Source organism: Oryzias latipes, chromosome 7, assembly GCF_053564925.1.
Source record: "Oryzias latipes strain Hd-rR chromosome 7, Olatipes_Hd-rR_3.1".
NCBI classification, from domain to species: Eukaryota; Metazoa; Chordata; class Actinopteri; order Beloniformes; family Adrianichthyidae; genus Oryzias; species Oryzias latipes.
Window position 1 is genome coordinate 6,524,375 of NC_136243.1, and position 15,743 is coordinate 6,540,117.

The following is a 15,743-nucleotide window of genomic DNA, read 5'->3' on the forward strand; positions in this document are numbered from 1 at the left end:
AGACTCGTCTGAGGTCTGAAACACAATCACCATGCAGTATTTGATGTTTAGTCTTGTTCCTGACAAAAACAGCTTTAGTTTTTCTTAATTATGGTAGATGAGACTTTTAAAGCCTTCACAATTTACCAGTAAAGAATATTGTTTTCTTTTTTAAGTGCAAGTGTTCCCTCACTTTATCGTGGTTCATTTTTCACTGTCTCGCTGCTTTGTGAGTTTTTTTTATTGTAATATTGCATGTTTTTTTTCCCAGCACACTTTGTAAAAAGGCTTTAGACTTTGTCAATCAATCTCATCAGTTTTCAAGTTTTCCACTATGATCAGATCTTAGTTTTTCTTCTACAGTACTGGACTTATCTTTCTATGAAGGTTTGAACTTAATGTGAGTTTAAATGAAAGAGTAAAGTGTGAAAATGTTCATGTCTGTTTGAGAGAAGTGTTGAAACTGTGTAGTGAGGAGTTTTACACCCTAAAACGTCTGTAATCCTACTTCGTGGATTTCATCTATCACAGGTTATTTTTAGAACTTAACCCCACAATAAATGAGAGAACACTGCATTCCACAGCCACAGATTGAAGAACCTCTGTCTAGGGCCGGGTAACACCAATCATTTCAAGAATCGATTCAATTTGATTCACCAGAGCCTGAATCATCTCTATTCATGATTTTAGACACATTTAGACATATCTGTATAGAAATACATTAATAATCTATGTATGTTTTAAAGATATTTATACTAATCTAAATGCAGTTCACATAGTGTAAAATTTATCAGTGAAATATTGTTAGTGAGATTGTTAACACTATGATTACATGATTTCTTAAACAGAGAAGCTCCAACAAAAATGTGCGGATCATTAAGATTGTAAAGACTCTAAACTCCCTCATATTACCAAAGTAAATGTTCTGCCTCTCCTGGAGGGCGTTTCAGTTTGGCCACTTGGTGGAGCTCGCGCTAAAGCTTTACACTTTATTCTAGAGGACAGCTTTAGACCACAAATGGTTACTTCAAAAAAAGTTTACTTATAGGAGTTTGGAAAGTTCCTGCCTGTGAGTTTATACAGAGCTCAGGTTAAATGAGTACACCCGCTTTAAAAATCAGTATTTCAATGAACAAAAGAAACATTTCCAAACTTTCCACAAGGTTGAGTTTTATTGAACACTTCTTTAACTTCATAACACGAAATTAGCTTTAGCTAACTGTGGTGAACTTGCATGGCGGTCTTCTTTAACTCTTCTCATCAGAAGACGCTCCTGTTGAGATGTTAGCTTACGTGGACGGCCTGGACGTCTCTGTAGCCCCCCCCGCCCACACCAGCATCACTCATGCAGGCCACATTAGGACACTGTCACCGCCATGTTTCACTGTAGGAACCATGCATTTTCCTTGAAATCCTCACCTGACGCCATACAGTTTTAAAACCATCAATTCCAAAAAGGGTGATTTTTGTCTCATCACTCCCGAGTATTGAGCCCCAGTAGTCTTCATCTTTTTCAGCATGGGGTCTAGCAAATTCTAGGTGTGCGTTTTTGTGCATGGGCTTTAGGAGAGGCTTCGTTCATGGACGATAGCAAAGCATGTCATTCTTCTGGAATGTGCGCCGTATGATGTCACGGGAAACAGTCACTCCAGTTTGGCTTTGTACTGCTTTTTTTTTTTTAAACTTGTCCTGTCCAACAGCTGGGCAAACAGATGAGAGCTGAAGGCCTCTTGTGTTGGACATATTTTACTTTAACAACAGGGGTTCTGAATTTTCTGACAAACCAGAGGTATGTCTGAATAAACCCCTTTTGTAATCGAGGCCAAACTTTATTCATTTTAATCGTATTTGAAAATGTTTTGTGTTGGACCGGACGGAAAAGGGAAAGAGGGAAGAAGAGAGAGGGATATTAGAAGGGGGGTTAGAAAGGTAATTATAATGGGGGGGGGGGGGGGGGGGGGGTAAAACCACGAAGCAGCATAAATTAAAAAGTTGCTGGGTGTTTATCATTTCGGTGAGTTCAGATGTAATACAAATCTATAAAGGCGGGGCCTGTCCACCCACAAAATCAAATGTTATAAACACACCTGTTGGCTCCAAAAATGTTCACGTCAACATGTACACAATACAGATATTGTTCACACACGCATTCTTATGCCTTCAAACCAACTAGTGTGAAATATTCCATTCAATCACACAAAATATTAGTGCAAATGTGAGCTAACACCTGTGCTTAAGTGAGTGTTTATGTTCTTCTAAAATGGTGGAATGTGAAAAGGAGGGAGAGTTTCCAGCCATCCCCACACCAATACCCCTGCCGCAGCAGCGGCGGCAGCCTGAACCCCCCCAACACCACTCGACAGCAGGCAGAGAACAACTGCCCCCGGGTGATCACATCCGCCGCCAGGGCCAGTAGGACCGCCACGGGGCCCCCAGAGCCCGGGGGGACAGAGAGTGCAGCCCCGGCCCAACCAGGAGAGCAGCCCCCCCGCCGCGCCGGGAAAGCCCAACGCCGGGCCCCACCCGAGAAGAGTGCCCACAGCCCCAGACGAGCACCTCATCACCACCCAGGAGTTCTGGGATCCCCCCGCCCCACCCCAGGTACGGGCCAGGACCCCCCAAAGGGAGACCCGCTCCGCGCTCCAGGCAGCCACCCACTCGGCCCACGGCTGGTCCAGGAAGGAGCAAGGCAGACTCGGCCACCGTTGGAAATTTGGCAAGGCCCAGCACTCAGGGGCAAGGACCTGGATCCACACCACAGGGACACGGACACCCCCGGCTCAGGTGTGATATGATCCCCGGCTCTTGGCTTTGCCAGAAAGCTCAGGGATCCCTCTCTGTATAGAGAGAGCACCGCCGGGCCCAGAAAACCAGCACCCAGGGGACGACCGGGGCCACCGTTGCCAAGGGCCCAGTACCCCCTACCAGGGATGGGGTAGGGGACAGATGGTGCAAGGTCCCACCTTCCTTGCGACATGCTTGTGTGTTTGTGAGCGTGTGTGTGTGCATGTATGTGTGTTTATGAGGGAATATATATTTGGAGGAGTAAAGGGTGTGTGTACTAAGGGGGTGCAGTTTGAATTGGCGGGCAGGGCACTGAGGGGACATCTCCTGATTACTCACAGTGATGTCCCATCACCCTCCCTACCTGAGGGCCCTAAATGTCTAAGGTGCAGTTAAAATTGGCAGGTAGGGCGCTAGGAGGACATCTGCTGCTTGCTGGCAGTGATGTCCAAGCACCCCCCCCCCTCCCTACCAAAGGGCCCTATATGTCAAAGGTGCAAATAAAACCGAGAGAGGGGGGGCCCATTCCATACGGCAACCATGGGAGGCGGACCACTGCCAAGTAGCTTCTCCCCCCCAAGGTGCACGCAGGCTAAACCCCCCACCCCCATCACCCTAATATCAATATTAATATTATATATTAATATGAGGAAGGGGGAAAGTCGGGGACAGCTGATAGACTGTCCCCTGGTCATGGCGATCTTCTTTAACCCTTCTCATCAGAAGACGCTCCTGTTGAGATGTTAGCTTACGTGGACGGCCTGGACATCTCTGTAGGATGGTTGCACTTCCATCTTTATTCAATGTTTGGATCACTTAAGTATTTTGACTGATATGTAAAGCTTTGCTTATCTTCTTGTAGTTCTCACACTTCTTGTCCAAAGAAATAATTTCCCTTCTCATATTTTGTGACATTTATTTTCTGTGGGAAGCCATTGCTGACAGCGTGAAATGGGAAGGGCTGTTCTTTGTTAAGAAATGCCCTTTTCTAGTCACCTGTGTGCTGGACACCTCTTGAATTAATTATTAGACTCGCCTGTGCTTGATTGCATGTTAATTAGAATTTGGTAGTCTGAAGTTTGGCTTTTCTCCTAGGACTATGACTGTAGTGAACTCATTTTTGCAACATGGTCTTGAATTAATTTGTTTGGAAAAATAACTTTTTTGTGTGTGCAAATGATCATATGTTGTTTGTAACCAATGGCCCACCTTTGGAGGTGTATTTTGTAGTTTAGTATTTCACAGAAAATGTTGATTCTAAAAGGTCCCTAAAGGTTTTTTGGCAAATGTAGTGGGAAGTACTCGTATATGCTGAGCACTGTAAAGTAGGGGTGTAAGAAAAAATCGATTCGACAAAATATTGCGATAGTTCATTTGGCAATACTTGTATAGATTCAAAATTCTTCCAGGATGATATTTCTTTAATTATTTCTGAGCGTCCTTCAATGTCTGACTCTTGTTGTCCACCTCACCCTCCGACCGCTAGTTGGCAGCAGAGCACACGGAGCCTCTTAGAGCAGCAACTCACCACGCAAAATAACAGAAAGACTGCAGCCAGAGGCAGCTTGTTCTGTTGTTATGAGACATGAACTACTTTGTTTTTACTTGGGATGGATACCAAACAGAAACTCTGAGCCATGTTGCTGCCAGCAACATATATAAACGAGGATTGTGGTCCTTTTAGCGGCTCAGAGAAATATGAGGGAAGCACGGCAGGTAATACGGCTAATAGGCTAATGCGCTTAGCATCGGCTAAAATGCTATCGGCAAAGCGGGCTAAAGTTCTGCAGAACCTCCCAGGAATACATTCTAGTTTAGTGACCTGATGGATCAGAGGGATGTGTACAACGCTCTGAAAAAAGGCAGACATCGTGGCGAGGAGCGTTACCAGTTTACTTCCGCGTGTGAGAAGCGTGCCTGCAAAGGTGCAGCAGAGCAGACTGCTCTAAACAAAGCACCTTTGTCACATGAAAGCAACTTTCCTTCGTTCTGTCACGCTGCCTCATCATCACACTTTATTCTTTCTGGAAAGAATCAATGTGCCCCCCCCCCCCCCCTATATTTTCGAAGCACCATTCAGGCTCCTGAATGGTTGTTCGGCCCGCAACCTAAAGTGTGTTTTGGATTTAGGCCCCCTCTGCAACTGAGTTTGACCCCCATGTAATATGAGTCTAGAAAATTCATGCATGTTTTTGTGTGTGAAATGAGGAAATAAAAATAGGGCACACAAAAGGATGTCCTCAAATTGTGCTTGTGTTGTGTGTGTGTGTGTGGGTGGGTGGGTGGTGGTGGTGGGGGGGCTAGGAGGTTTTAAGTGGCCCCCTCATACCACTTAGTGCCCATGAAATAGCCCTCGATCTCAAAAATTTTGGTGACCCCTGGTTTAAAAGTACTGGAGAAGCTACATAAGTAATGTTGAAAATAAGCAGCATTTTATTTCCCCAATACAAACTTATTGGTTAAGACACATTCATTCTTTGTTTTTTCTTATACCGAAACATATTTTGTTGTAGAAATCATACAATTTTGACTGTTCCCTTTCTGTATTTTAACTTACCAAAATAAAAGCACAATGAATTTGCCTTGGTAAACGGAACTTATATATGAAATACAGTTGCAGTGTTAACATTGCGATAATTAAATAAACTGAATTTGACCACTTTATTACAGTGGAAGACATTGAAATTCAGGTACAGTTTTTTCAAAGTCATACTAAAAGAAAAAAGTTTTGGTAAAATATCAGGATATGTATCGTATCGCGGAACGCGTATCGGGATGCGTATCGGGATGCGTATCGTATCGCGGGGCGCGTATCGGTATACGTATCGTATCGCCAGACTCTTGCCAATACACACCCCTACTGTAAAGCTGTTAATGTAGTCAGCAATGTATGTTTAGGTCGACTGAGCGTTAGCATTAGCTGTCCTTTGGGAAATTCCATTATACGTTAGCATCAAGCTAGTGGACTTTGGCTTTACTGCTGTTATTGTTAAAATAACAGTCGATGTATCAGAGTATATTATTAGAAGCTTGATCTCACCAAATCTTACAAAACCTCACGATAGTAACGTTGGGTCACTGGGAAAGGAAAGGAATAAAGCATTGAATTCTACTTTTATGGATCGATTATTGATTTATGAAGCTTGGATCAATTCAGATAGATTATACAATTTTATCTATCCATCCGTCCATCCTCAGAACCCTGTGACTTTAGGGGTCACAGGGTTACTGAAGCCTATCACTGCTACTGTTGTGTGAAGGTGGGCTACACCGTGGCCAGGCCGCCAGTCTGTTGCAGGGTCACACATCCGCTCACACACTCACAGATTTACACCTTGGGACAAATTATAGATGCCACTCAATCTATGTAGCATGTTTTTGGACTATGGAAGCACCAGCAGTAAACCCACACATGCGCTAAGCACTACACCGTCATGCATCCCCTCCTGTTCTACCATAAATAGTATTTAGGTTCATAGAATTTGAATGTATTTTAGTCATGCATCAAAAAATGTCCTGTTCCAAAATGTGTTGTCATTTTTATCTATTGCTGATTAACTTTTGTTGAGATAGTTCTGAGGGGACTGTAATTGAAGAACCTTCTGTTTGTTTGTGCTGCTGGTTTTTGAAGCTGGCTACCTGTTATTGGTGGATCGGAACTACCATAGTGTTCCCAACACTGGTTAATTTAGGAGGAGAAACTTTACTAGTTTTGTATTTTTTTAGCTTCACCGTCAGTGAACTGTAATATTCAAACATTTTAGACTTTAAGAGATTGGACCTCAGTTTTTCCTCCCTGCAGGTTTCCTTAGATTTTACATGCTAGATCTCCTCAGGGAGAGAATGCAGCCTCATTTTGTCATCGTCATTGCTGCAGGCTATGGTCTGCAGTCAGCAGGTCTCTGCATTATTGATGTGTGGCATGATTTCCATTCAGAGAAGCTGCCAGCTCTGAAACAGGAGCTGGCTCCGCCGGCTGCCACCCCTGATCTGGATCAGTGTGTCTAATCAGCTCAGACTGAACAGTTTTTCACTGACCCTGATTCTGTAAATGAATGATTTGACAATTCCTCTTAATCCCAGGTTTAGCGCATTGGTTTTCAAGTTTTTTAGGTTTTAAATGAAAGTTTTAGCGCTCTTGGAACATGCAGCCGTGCTTATTTTCCGTCCACTAAAGGATCTGTACTGCAGTCAAAGAACTCGCACTGAAGTATTGCTCTGGCTCATGTTTGTGAGGGCTTTGGGGTCTACAGGTTGTTTTTCAGTGAGGTAAGAAATGCACCATCCGTGTTACTTTAACTGAACTGTTTAGAGATCAGATGCACAATGAAAGCCTTAAAAAGATAATTTTATTAAGTTAAAATTTACATCATAATTTAACAACCAAAGTTCTCCTTAGATGCTACACCAAGAAAACTAGAAAAAAATCAAACCAGACCAAAAATGTACAGAATAATCTGAATCAATCTAATTAAAATAATTAAGATTGTTAAATATTATTTCAGTCCAGATCAATCCTATAATTTTAAATTATCCTAACTATATTTTATTAGTGGTCTACATATCTTTGCCATAATTGAAAAAAGTCTGCAATAAAATGGACAGAGTTCTGTTATTGATGCATCTTGTTCACAGACATACATTACCAAGAATTTGTCCGTAACTCCCTCCTTTTTGACAATCCACGCAAGTCCCAAAACAAACTTTAGCTTCGCAGGTGTATCCTGTTTTTAGGATCCATTTTTTCAACTTTTGAGAACATTGCAGCTTTACAGTCCCCTTCATCCCTGAGGATTTTTCTTCATTGGATGGACTACTACAACTGACCACAACTCAATGAGTGCTACTAATACAAATTCATTTTAAGATTTCCATCCATATTCTTACACTTGACTGTTGTTTTATTTATATTTTATTGGTGTTGAATATTCAGATATATCTAAAATAGAATTTATTGTCAAGTAATTTCATAAAGTAAAAGGCACTTTTTCCATTATTACACAAAGTCCAAAATATCAAACTTGTATTTCTTGATGTCTCAGAAAATTAGAATATCACATCCAACCAATAAAATAGGATGTTTCAGCCCAAATATCTGGCTTCTGAAAACCTTCTACTAAGGCTGCACGATACGAGGAAAACTAGCGATATGCGATATTAGTGATTAATATTGCGATAATGATATAATTTGCAGTATATCAACTAGAAAAAACAACCAAAAACATCATTCCCAATCCCATTTCATCGCAACAGCTTAAAAATTAAACTCCAAATGAGCCTTGTCTACATATGTGGCGAACATCTAACATAATAGGGCTTCATCCAATTGATCAACATGAAGGGATTTATTTGATTCGTTTAATGCTTCACGTTGCCATAAGATTGTTTTAGCAAATTTAAGGTAACCATTTATTGCAATTTTTGCTGTCTTTTGCGATATGCATTTTACACAACTTGATATCGTGATAACGATAAATTTGCAGTATATTGTGCAGGCCTACCATCTATGTTTCTATGCATGCAATACTTGGTTGGGCTTCCTTTGCATGATAGACTGCCTAAGTGGGTCATGGCGTGGAGGCAATCAGCCTGTGGTTCTGTACAGATGTAATGGTATCTGTTTGAAAGCTGCCTTCAGGGCATCTGTATTGTTGGGTCTGGAGTTTCTCATCTTTCTCTTGACAACAGATCAGGACTCAAGTCCAAGTCAAGACCAAGTCCCGCAGGAAAATAAAGCATCATCTACATACAGTTTGTAAGTAGAGGGCAGCCAGACGTTCTCTAGAACTTGCTGGTAAACGGCTGCTTAGACTGTGGGCTTGTGGTTTCGTGTGGCTCTCCACTCTCCCTTCAGACTGTAGGGCCCCGATTTCCAAATCAAACATTGCATTTTAAAACATTTTGTTTTAAAAATGGAAAAGCAGACAGAGGAAGAACGAGCATCTGCTGGGAGGAGACAAAAACACAGGAACATCTGCTATTAGATAAACAAATTATAAGCTTAGTTAAATCAAAAATGACCAAAACCTGTGCTGTACTACGCTATGTCATGTTAGAAGAAAGACTGACGATTGATAGGTAAATCTCACAGCAACTTTTTAATTACAGGACACTTTTGATCCAGGTAACCAACACTAATCACAGGGAGGATTTCTAAAAAATGTTGAAAAACAAAAGGAAAATTTCCTCTCTCTTATAAATGCGCAATTTTTCTGACATATACAGCGTTTTAGGTGTATATTTGCAAACTGGTTCTATATAGGCCTGCACAATAAATCGCAAATGTATCGTTAAGGCGAAATCAAGCATTTTGCAAAAGACGAAAATTGTAATAAATGTTACCTTAAATATGCTAAAACAATCTTATGGCACCTTGGAGTATTTAACAAATAAAGAAAATCCCTTTATGGATTTGACCAATCAGATGGAGCCCTTTTATGTTAGATGTTCGCTTCCTCTGTAGACGAGGGTCATTTGGAGCATAATTTAAGTTATGTCGACTCCTGTTTAAATTAAACTGTTGCAGTGAAATAGAATCGATGTTTTTGCTTGTTTTGCTATTGGTTCATGTATCGCGAGTTATATCGTCATCGCAGTACTGATCATTAATATCACAAATCGTGAGTTTTCTTCATATCGAGCAGCCCTAGTTCTATAGAAATTAAACTGCATCAGGGCATCATCCTCACTTTTCATTTCTTTTCTGTGTGCTGTCAAGTCTCATGCAGGTAGAGTCATGGCAACCAAGCTCCTGGACCGTCTGAAGCGATCACTTTTTAAAGATGGCCAGGGGGTGGAGCCAGAGCAGGAAACAGAAGGCGGGCACAGAGAGGAAAGGTTTAGTGAAGACCAATGGGAAGCAGAGCTTGAAGAGGAAGAGGAGTGCGTAACGGACCGCCTCGGAGGGACACTGTGCTTTGACAGCGGATATGGAGCACCTGATGATGGAGCTGAGGGGGAGGGGTCGGGGCTGGACAGCGACTCGGACTTCCTGGGCGAGTCGATGGAGGAGGGCCCCACGAGCACAGGTGATGTTCTGCTTGAACTCTGAGGGTCTTCAAAGTAGGGGTGTGACTATAATTTTTTTTGTGTGTGAAAGTTTTTATTTAATTTTTTTTTTCTTTTTTTTTTTTTTTTTTTTTTTTTTTTTAACTTGTCCTGTCCAACAGCTAGGCAGACAGATGAGAGCTGAGGGCCTCTTGGGTTGGACATATTTTACTTTAACAAGAGGGGTTATTAATCTTCAGACAAACCAAAGGTATGTCTGAATAAACCCCTTTTGTAATTGAGGCCAAACTTTATTAATTTCAAACATGTCTGAAAATCTTTGGTGTTGGACCGGACGGAAAAGGAAAGAGGGGAAGAAGAGAGAGGGACGTTAGAGAGAGGGGGGGTAGGGGGTGATAATAGGAGGGGAAGGGGGATAAGACCATGAAGCAGCATAAAGCAACAAGTTTACTGGTTGTTAATCATTATGGTAAGGTTCAAATGTAAAAAAAAAAACAAACAAAAAAAAAAGGGCGGAGCCTGTCCACACACACACTCAAATGTTATAAACACACCTGTTAGTTGCAAAAATGTCCACCTGTCGACATGTACACAAAACAGATAGTGTTCACACGCATACTTATGCCTTAAAACCAACTAGTGTGAAATATTTCAGTCATTCAGTCTGTTGAGCTGACACCTGTGCTCAGGTGAGTGTTTATGTTCTTCTAAAATGGATGGTGGAACGTGAAAAGAAGGAGGGAGAGTGCCCAGCCATCCCCACCCCAAGACCCCCACCGCACCAGCAGCGGCAGCCGGATTCCCCCCAACACCACACGGGAACCGGCAGGGAACAACCGCCGCCCGGGCGACCAAGCCCGCCACCCAGGCCAGGGCCAGCAGGGCCGCCGCAAGGCCCCCAGAGCCAGAGAGCAGGGAGGCACGGAGGGAAAGAGGGCGCCGCCCCAGCCCAACCAGGAGAGCAGCCCCCCCGCCGCGCCGGGAGAACCCAACGCAGGGCCCCACCGGAGAAGGACGCCCACAGCCCCAGACGAGCACCCCACCACCACCCAGGAGTTCCGGGCATCCCCCCGCCCCAACCCCAGGTACGGGCCAGGACCCCCCAAGGGAGACCCACTCCGCACTCCAGGCAGCCATCCGCCCGGCCAACGGTTGGTCCAGGGAGGAGCTAGGCAGGGGCCCGCCGCCCCCGCCCAGGAGGGGGGAACCCCGGGGAAAAAAGAGGGCCCACAAGGGGTGTTGTAAATATGGCCCGACCAGGCTCGGCCACAGTTGGAAATTTGGCGGGGCCCAGCACTCAGGAGCAAGGACCAGAACCCACCCCCCAGGGACACGAACACCCCCGGCTCAGATGTAATGTGAACCCCCCCACCGCGCGGAGAGAGCACCGCCGGGCCCAGGAAGCCAGCACCCCGGGGACACAGCCGCCGTTGCAAAGGGGCCCGTACCCCCCACCAGGGAAGAGGCAGGGGACAGATGGTCCTAGGTCCCACCTTCCTTGCAAAATGTGTGTGCGTGTATGTGTGTTTGAGAGAGTGTGTGTGTGCATGTGTGTGTGTTTATGTTGGGATGTATATATTGAGGGGGGAGGGGTGTGTGTACTAAGGGGGGTGCGGTTAAAATTGGCGGGTAGGGCACTAAGGGGACGTCTCCTGATTACTCACAGTGACGTCCCCTCACCCTCCCCACCAAGGGGCCCTAAATGTCTAAGGTGCGGTTAAAATTGGCGGGTAGGGTGCTAGGAGGACATCCGCTGCTTGCTGGCAGTGATGTCCAAGCACCCCCCCTACCAAGGGCCCTACATGTCTAAGGTGCAAATAAAACCGAAAGAGGGGGGGCCCACTCCATACGGCAACCACAGGAGGGGGGTCACTGCCTAGTAAACCCCCCCCCCCAAGGCTCATCGCAGGCTAAGCCCCCCACCCCCTCACCCTATTATGAGGTTATATGAGGAAGGGGGTAAGTTGGGGACAGATGATAGACTGTCCCCCGGTGGTCAAACAGCCGTCCCCCGCCCCCCCCCCCCCCCCAGCAAGGGGGCCAGGCCCACCCAGCCCCGGGGCCCCACCCCCGGAGGCGCAGACACCCCAGGCCCAGCACCACCACCCCCACACAGAGAGAGGGGAGCCAGAAAGCGCCGGCCCCCCCCGGAGCAAGCCCAGGCCCCCACCCCCAAACGCCGGCCCTAGAAGAGCTCTGGTCAGGCCTCGACGGGACCGAGGCAGCCAACCGGCCGGGGAAACCGCCGATGGCCTCAGCGGAGACCCCGACCCGTCAACCCCCCCTGCCCCGTACCAATAGTGGCCCCCCCCCTCCCCCAGAATGCCCCCCCACAGGACAGGGCCGACAAGACCCCCACCCCACCCCACCCCCAGACCCCGCAGCCGAAGCGGATGACACCCAGAGCGACCGGGGGCCCCAAGAGGGTTGTCCCGTCCCGCCCCAGAGCCAGGGAAGTTTTTATTTAATTTTTAAGTTCAGCATATGGTGCGTGATTGGAACTATAATAAACACATTAAACGCATTCATCTTTGCTGATAACTTACTTTTTCTGCTAGTTCTGTGTTCAGACTTCAAGGGTTTCTGGGGGAAACCTTTTATTACTGTTCTCCTTCACTCCCTGTGCCGCGCCTCTCACTCCCTCTTGCCGGCGCTCGGTTGTCACTCCCTCTACGCTGCAGGCGGCACGCTCCCTCCACTCACACACGCACGCAGTTTCAGAAGCACATACACATCCTCATTCTACAACAGAAGTTTCCGTCTCGCGAAAAAATACGACAAATTTACTGCGTTCTAATTATTAATTTCCATTTCAAGCTGCGTGCGTTCTTAAGTGCGCGACACAGCCGCCCGCCGGAGGATTTTGTTTTGGAGGGGTTTATTACTGTTCTCCTTCACTTCGTAACACCAAACATGAGGGCGCACTGTTAGATTTTGATGAATATCACCACATGTTTTGTTTGGGAACTATTTTCTGCAGCGCAAAGTTACGTGTCTGTATAAATAAAGGCGGAGCCTTTGGATGTGAATTATGAGAAAGACGAACCATAGACAGTTTTAAATTGCAGATAGTTGCAACGCAGTTAGGTTCCACTTGGCCTGGACGTCTCTCTCCCTTCCTCACTCCATCTTCTTCTATGACCCACAACTACACAGAAGGTGCACCGGCTCAAAGGGTGCCCCTGCTGGCTGAAGAAAATGTATGACTTTTAAGTGTGCCTTCTAGTCGTGAGATACGGTATTTGTGGCTGATTCAGAGCACACACGGGTAGCTGCAGATAAAAGCAGAATGACAAAGGTTTTCTGCCAGGAGAAGCTGCTAAAATACCATTACAAAGCAGCAAGCACACATTTGAAGCTGCTGGTGTCTCTGGAGTCCCACCAACATCAAGGTGTAGGATCCTCCAGAGGCTTGCTGTTCTATGTAAACCTTCTATTCAGGCCCCCTAAACAACACTCACATGCAGGAACAGCTGCAGTGGGCCAGACAGACTTGGAGACTCATTTTCAAACAGCCTTGTTCACTGATGAGTGTCGTGGGGGTTGGCTTAATCAAATCATATAAGCCCTGTTGTGCCTTTGTGTGTAAAATCAGTGGATTTTTGGTACTAGTTTAGGTTACCGTATATGAATATATTTATGTCATGCTGACTAGTCACAGGTCTATTAAGTTTGGTTGCATTTTTCAGTGTAAAGTTAACCCAATAATGTGCATCATTCCTGTGTCCTGCTGTTGGGTTTGATCCATAACATCCTGAAATCCCATTCATTCAAAATTATATTATTGCTTCTACACCAGGGGTCGGGAACCTATGGCTTGCGAGCCATATACGGCTCTTTTGATGGTCACATGTGGCTCGCAGACAAATCTTTAATTATACTTTTTTTTTTTTTCTTTCATTAGACCAGTCCTTGTCGGGCGCGATGCGATGCCAGAGGCGCGCAGTAGTAGCGGAAAGAAACTCACTACGTATAAACCAGACTAGACCATCAGCAAAACTACCACGAGAAATACTCATCATTAATTAGCAACAGCATAACAATGTTATTAAAAAGGATCCACAGACTTATTGTACTTTAAAAATGTTGAAATTAAATCAAATGCACACATTCACTTGTATATTTAGTTTTAAACAAATTGTCGCGGACTGAGTTGGATGGCTGTTGGGCCGCGTTAAAAGTTCTGGAGTTCATGGAACGCATCGATCAAGCAGAGATCTGATTGGCCCTCAGTTCTGTCGCTCAGCCTGTTGTTAGGTAGTTTGGACCAATGGGGTTCAGCTGTGGGCCGAATAAGGAAAATGGGAGGGGCTGGAGCGGGAGCAGGGGAATATAAAGTTGGGAGAAGCGCTCTCGTCTCGGCGGGAGAGATTCAGGAGTTGCTGAATGAATTGAACGGCGTTTGGTGCGGTCTGCAGTAATCAGAATAAAGAACTTTAAAAGAGGTTAAGTCTCCGTGCCTCAGTGTGGGAAAAGGACACTACATTATTGTATGGCTCTTTCGAAATTACATTTCAGAATATGTGGCGTTTATGGCTCTCTTGGCCAAAAAGGTTCCCGACCCCTGTTCTACACGATGTCACAAAGTGGTCTATTGGTCCTGTTTTAATTGCTCCAGACACACAGGGTGCGGCTAACAGCTAATTTTGAGGCCTCTGCTGATGAATGTTGTGTTTTTAGGGAGTAATAGTTAGTAACACACTTCAGAGCAACTCAACATACTTTTTGTCATCTTTAAACCTACTTTGAGCATTACCCACCAAAAGCCCTGTTACCTAGCAAAACGTTTGCAATTTCCTGTTTTGCCTTTCAAGGTAAGACTTTAATGCACTAATGCTGATCTCCCGGTTAGGCACCCAACCCTTGAGTTTCACAAACGGTGTTTTTTTGTTTGGTAATCTTTAATCTAGGAGATTATGGAGGCATTTTTCTTTGTCTTGTGGATTTTACTTAAAGGGAAACATGTAGATCTGTGTTAAATAAGCTGGTTATATTAACATGATTCTCACAGTGGTGTCTGTTTTGTCCAGATGATGTCCAGGTGTATGATGGCTCTTGAACTGCAGTTGAATCAATTGAATTAGTGTCAGACCGTCAAAAATGGATATGTTGTGTGATGTTAGAGCAGCAGCAGCTCTGTAGTTGTTAAGGTCAGATAGATGAGATGTTTGGTACTGGAACTGGGAGGATGTAAAGCTTCCTAGTCTGTTCCTGCTAAAGCCTTGTATTTGTTTGGTTGTCATGTAATGGTATTCTGTGACGTGTGCTCTGCATGTTAACAGCCCCCTAAAAACATCTGACGTGGTTATCCTTCAAAAAAGAGTTTTAAAAAACCTACAGACCATAACCTTTTCCCAGATAAATCATTTCTCTTTCAACATAAAGTTAATTATTTTCCTTGTGTAACGTCCGAGTACCTGTCAGCCTGTTTCATTGGTTCTGTTTTTGACTTGGTCTTGTGACCTGTTGTGTTTTCCAGATGCCAGTCCCGTGGGTGTCTCCCCAGTGGGCCCCTCGCCCCCCTCCTTCCTGGCTGCGCACCTCCAGGAGGGCTGGAGCTGGAGGAGCTTGCGTGGACTTGGTTCAAGAAGTGCTATTTCGTCTGTGACACGACAGACTGACACTGTGTTGTTCGAGGTGACGGATGCCAGTGTGATACACGATGGAACCTCCAAATATGTGGTCAGTTCGTTTCCTGTGGATGTGTGTTACATGTTACAGAATACTTCTGTCTCTGTCCATCATGCACTTTGGGATTCTTACATTTTTAACTTGTTCAGGATCTCATCTGTACAAATGTGGAGTCCCACTTTTCTTCAAGCCTCGCCCTTAAGTCTTGAGATCTTATAGATCCACGTCATAAAATACTATAAAGATTTAGAGTTTCTGTGCTTGGAGTCATTAAAATGGTTCGGCTTTTGTTCGGTAGTCTTCATGATTCAAAGTACATCTCTGGCATCTTAGTCCAATTT

General features: G+C 44.9%; 1 protein-coding gene across 4 annotated transcripts in view; it reads left to right on the plus strand.

The window, feature by feature from the left end:
• Positions 1-15,743, plus strand: part of snx21 (sorting nexin family member 21) — a 32,733-nt gene that overhangs the window by 5,092 nt on the left and 11,898 nt on the right. For 2 of the 4 annotated variants that reach the window (XM_023957001.2, XM_078950119.1), the window contains exons 2-4: positions 8,452-8,518; positions 9,482-9,791; positions 15,251-15,453. In XM_023957001.2, the coding sequence (XP_023812769.2) occupies positions 9,500-9,791; positions 15,251-15,453 (495 nt within the window). In that variant the 5' untranslated portion in view covers positions 8,452-8,518; positions 9,482-9,499. The remainder of the gene's footprint in view (positions 1-8,451; positions 8,519-9,481; positions 9,792-15,250; positions 15,454-15,743) is intronic. The other 2 variants (XM_023957000.2, XM_078950117.1) reach the window with 1 other exon arrangement.